Source organism: Temnothorax longispinosus, unplaced genomic scaffold (assembly GCF_030848805.1).
Source record: "Temnothorax longispinosus isolate EJ_2023e unplaced genomic scaffold, Tlon_JGU_v1 HiC_scaffold_14, whole genome shotgun sequence".
In the NCBI taxonomy this organism is placed as follows: Eukaryota; Metazoa; Arthropoda; class Insecta; order Hymenoptera; family Formicidae; genus Temnothorax; species Temnothorax longispinosus.
The window spans coordinates 38,062-43,406 of NW_027269925.1; the positions used below are offsets into that span (position 1 = coordinate 38,062).

The 5,345-nt window shown below is 31.7% G+C and overlaps 1 protein-coding gene and 1 long non-coding RNA gene across 2 annotated transcripts; one reads left to right on the forward strand and one right to left on the reverse strand.

The window, feature by feature from the left end:
• Positions 1-282: 282 nt before the first annotated feature.
• Positions 283-2,330, forward strand: LOC139823586 (uncharacterized). The gene is made up of 3 exons (XR_011734824.1): positions 283-1,293; positions 1,410-1,691; positions 1,810-2,330. It is a non-coding gene; the product is annotated as an uncharacterized lncRNA (long non-coding RNA).
• Positions 2,331-2,510: 180 nt separating this feature from the next.
• Positions 2,511-5,129, reverse strand: LOC139823578 (uncharacterized). The gene is made up of 2 exons (XM_071796110.1): positions 4,675-5,129; positions 2,511-3,532 (listed from the first exon to the last, which is right to left on the reverse strand). The coding sequence occupies exons 1-2, from the start codon at positions 4,782-4,784 to the stop codon at positions 2,557-2,559; spliced, it is 1,086 nt and encodes a 361-aa protein (XP_071652211.1). The 5' UTR covers positions 4,785-5,129; the 3' UTR covers positions 2,511-2,556.
• Between the last annotated feature and the right edge of the window lie 216 nt (positions 5,130-5,345).

Consider the following 5,345-nt stretch of genomic DNA (forward strand, 5'->3'; position numbering starts at 1 on the left):
GTAACGCGTAACCGCGTAACTAATCAGAAGCGAATATGCGTAACCGAAAATGCAAAACGCTTCTAATTGGTTACGCGGTTACGCGTAACGCGGAAAATACATGCCATGTGACTTCAGCCTAAGGCTGGAGTCCCATGGCAGGTATTTTCCGCGTAAAGGTTAATCCAGACAAACTTGCATAGCGCATAAACATAAGCATAAGAGAACTGATTGGTCCATATGCATGTGCATAAGGAAATAGACCAATCCGTTTCTTTATGCATATGGTTATGCACCTATGCAAGTTTGTCTGGATAGACCTTAACCGCGTAAGCAATAAGAAGCGTGCATATGCGTAAAGGCTGATTTATAGAGGCCGTAACCGTTAATTTTTGCCGGAATCGATAAAGTTCAACATTGCGATTTCAATGCTTTAGTTTATACTGAGTTTCAGTAACTGGTAATTTATGCCATAAATATAATATGATTCAACTTTTATTCTGATTTATAGAGGTCGTAACTGTTAACGTGTGCCGGAAAAGATAAAATTTAACACTGGATTTTGATATTTTTATATTAAAGTCTTGAAAACTTGTGATTTATGCCATAACTGTAAAGTTAACTCAATTTCAACTTTCATTGAATACGACAAACGATCAGACACGTATCGTGGGATGACGTGTGATTCCGTGCTATGTGAGCGACTATCGGAAGGGTCAGTAGAAACAGTGCTGCTCACTTTTCGCATTTTTAATCAAGAAATTACAATCATTCTTCAGGAATATACAATCGATCCCTTGTTAAAGGATCAATATAAAAACAGGCAAGCTAGCAAACGAGCAAGCGCAACGTATCATAGGTATGACAGGATTCATAACCTTCAATCACGCCAACTTTAGCGGTTAATTTCTTCTTTTAAAGCCACGAGCGATACTTTTTTCTTTTTAAACCTTTGTTTTCAGGCGAAATACGTTGGTTGAATATAAATTTCATTAAAATTAGTGAGAAAACCCGTACACCTGCGCTATTATCAGAGTCTATAGTTTACTTCACATATGTATATACAAACAATATTTTATTTTTAGTACTAGTAGTAAATATTGGAACGCAACTAAAATGAAAGAAAATTTTATATAATTACGTTCATCTTTCAGGTACAAATAAAAAATATAGAGATAATAAATAAAGACATTCAATTAATTACCTTGGTCGAAAGATTTCCACAGTTACATGATAAGAAAAATGTTAACTATAAGGACCGAATAGCTGTGGAGAATGCGTGGCTATTTATAAGCGGAGAATTAAAAATACCTGGCAAGTATAATACACATTATATATATACACATAGTTAATTATATATAGGATTCTGTAAGTAAAAAAGTTAGATTTAATAATGATACATATGTAAATATATATATTTTTTCTTTTAGTCGCTGATTGTACTGCTCGATGGTTGTCATTACGCAATAGATTTTCTAAGGAAAGAAATAAAAAGATACCTTCAGGAGCAGCTAAGCAAACAGAATGGCCATTAATGAAGTATTTAACATTTTTACATCCTGTGGTGAAGAAACGACGAACATTTGGTAATATTAAAATAGAAGAGGAATCAAACTCTTCGGAAACACAGGCTGTTGATACTTATGAAGAAAATTCACAAAGCATGACCTAAAATGACGATTGTACCAATTACGAGTATTTAAATGAATCAGGTAAATTGACTAAATTGAACTTTTTATATTTTCTAATGTGAATTTATATGATTTTAAAGTTGTTGAACGAATATTGCTTTTTATAAATAACTATATTAATATTGTAACCATTTTGCAGATACTTATACCGATGTACCAAACGAATCTTTATCTAACTTGGAAGAATCTTTCTCAATCTCAGATATTTTAAGCAAAAATACATTAGTTACAGAAAGACCCACAACACTTAACGTATCTACATTTAAAGAGATTGCAATACCGAGGCCATCTACGCCAGAAAAACCTACAACACACAATACATCTACACCAAATAGATTTAGTCTAAAAAGAAAATTTTCGCCTGTTGAAGAACAGTTAGGTAATGCTGTTGATGTTTTTAAAAATTATGTTACTAAGAAAAATACCGTACATGCAGAAAATGAGTCCTTAAAATATTTTTGTGACTCCTTGTATGGAGATTTAAAGACTCTCAATAAAAAAGATTTAATTTCATGTAAAATTGACATTATGCAAGTAATTTCAAAGTATACAAATTAAATTTTTTTTTACATTTTCAAATTTTAAACAGATTAAATCCAAGTTTAGTTGTGAACAGTTTGTTTATAATTTCTAATGTTTTTCTACATTCAAAGGTCTAGAAATTACAGATATACAAGTAATAAAGAAGTTTAATTTTGAATACACGTTATTTGATCAAATACTAAAAGTTCATGTACGATCAATTTCTTTGAGATTTTTTATTTTATGGTATTTTTATACAAACAAACACAAAAATAATACATTTAAGTTTACTATTCGGATACATGGTATAAAAAAACATTTTATATTAAAAATTTTGTTTTATGTTTAAAAAACCTGAAAATATTTATTTTGGCATATATCCTCTAAAAATATAATCCCATTGCCAATGAACTGCTCCTTCATTAGAAAGATAGTTAGCCATACTATCCCGAAGTTCCATCACGTTTCTGGAAGCATTATTTGATCCTAAACGTCCTATTCTTTCAAAACTATCTACGTGATCATTTCTAAACGTGTCTGGTGTAATGCTTCCATCAGGCTGAACATTATCAACAAAAAAGGATGGACAATACACTCTTTCATAAGCAGGAACTCTTTCTTCAGATATACGTAAAAAATTGTGTAAACACACAGTTGCTGCAGCAATTTTCTCCACATTTTCCACATCAGCAATAATATTATTTCGCAATATTCGCCATCTTGATGATAGAATACCGAAAGCATTTTCAATCGTTCGCCGTGCTCTTGACAATCGGTAATTATAAACTCTTTTATGAACGTCTAAATACTTTCCAGGGTACGGTCTCAGAATGTAAGGTTTCAACGAGAAAGCTTCATCTCCAACAAAGTAATGTGGAAACATAATGTTTGTATTCTGCAATACTGAATCGGCTGGTAATTTTATTATACCAGAGTCCAGCGCTCGCCCAAAGGCTAAGTCTTTGAAAACACCTCCATCGCTTTGTGAACCATAGGATCCAATGTCCACAAGTGTAAATACGTAATCAGTGTCACAAACAGCCATCAATATGATGCTAAAACTTTTTTTGTAATTAAAATAGGAACTTCCAGATTTATTTGGAGCTTGAATAGTTATGTGCTTCCCGTCTATAGCACCACAACAGTTAAGAAAGTTCCATTCTTCATAAAATCTTTTACTCTTGTTTTGCCAGTCTTCAATTGTTGGTACTTTTAAATAAATTGGAGAGAGAACTTCCCAGATAGCTGCACAAGTTTCACAAACAATTACATGTACAGTTGTCTTTCTTATCAAAAACGCCCACGCTACTACCTGCATATTGCAGCCATGTGCTAGGTAACTAAAATAGTAATTTATGTAAAATTATATATATGTATAATACCATATATGGGGCATTCCATGCGAAGTGATCCAGCCTAAAAAAAATGTTTTTTTTTATTGTGCGGAAATTTGCACAATCTATTGCCCTATTGACCATAATTATCCACACCAATTTTTTAGACATTTGTTCAACGCGTTGTCTACTTACAGGGGTTTAAAATTTCGGCGTTGAGGCCGTCACGTTAAACTTCACACATCGATAATTTGTCGTAAACATTACCGATTTTAAATAATGACCAGTGATTTTTCAAGTATTTTTTACACCCTTTCGAGATATATTATGCATTATTAATAAAAAAGGTTAATTAATTGATATTTTTTAACATTAATAATAAATTCAAATTTTTCTTTAAGATCGGCATCTTTGATTTCAATAAAAAAAATGCCAAAAAAAAGAAGAAAATGTCAACAAAAAAGTATAGGAAGTTCAAGATGGAGAAATCACTCCTTAGTAAGTTACAATTCATTCTGTGTGCGAACTCATGATCCGTGCCGCCCGCGCCGCCGCGGCGGGCCCCGCCGGCGGCATGGATCATGAGTTCGCACACAGAATGAATTGTAACTTACTAAGGAGTGATTTCTCCATCTTAAACTTCCTATACTTTTTTGTTGACATTTTCTTCTTTTTTTTGGCATTTTTTTTATTGAAATCAAAGATGACAATCTTAAAGAAAAATTTGAAGTTATTATTAATGTTGAAAAATATCAATTAATTAACCTTTTTTATTAATAATGCATAATATATCTCGAAAGGGTGTAAAAAATACTTGAAAAATCACTGGTCATTATTTAAAATCGGTAATGTTTACGACAAATTATCGATGTGTGAAGTTTAACATGACGGCCTCAACGCCGGAACTTTAAACCCCTGTAAGTAGACAACGCGTTGGACAAATGTCTAAAAAATTGGTGTGGATAATTATGGTCAATAGGGCAATAGATTGTGCAAATTTCAGCACAATCAAAAAAAACATTTTTTTTGGGCTGGATCACTTCGCATGGAATGCCCCATATAATATATACATATATTATATATGCATAACAAGTGACAGTATATAAAAAACAATAATTTATTAGAATTTATAATATTTGTATACTTACAATAATGTAATAACAAGTCCATGTTCGGGATTTATTGTTTGTCGATTGCTGCGCTTAATTAATTTGTGTTTAATTAAATTTAATAATACATAAAAACTTTCTTGTGACATTCTTGTATATTTTACCTTTTTCAAAAAAAAGGTAAAAAAATGCGCCAAGTACACGCATAGTAGTATATATGTATTATGTTGTTACCTCGAAAAAAACAAAGTGGTAGTATTATACCTCGAAATAACACCCTGTACATATTGTTTATACAATGCGTAATACTGCAAAAAGGCGTGATATCTGTACAAAATTACCTTTTTTAAAAAAAAGGTAAAGAAAGGCGCCAAGTACACGCATAGTAGTGTATATGTTGTTACCTCGAAAAAAAAAACAGTGGTAGTATTATACCTTAAAAAAATCTAAGTAACAAGTGGTAGACGAAATCTTTGTATCTTGAAAAATCTCGAAAAAACCTAAACAGTAGTATCTTCACCTCGAAAAAAAAAACAAAGTAGTAGTATTATACCTCGAAAAAACCTAAGTAACAGGTGGTGGACGTAATCTTTGTATCTCCAAAAATCTCGAAAAAACCTAAGCAGTATTATTTTTATTTCCAAAAAATTATTACTCAAGTGATACACATCACAAAATTACGTTACCTTATCAAAAAAAGAGTCGCGCTT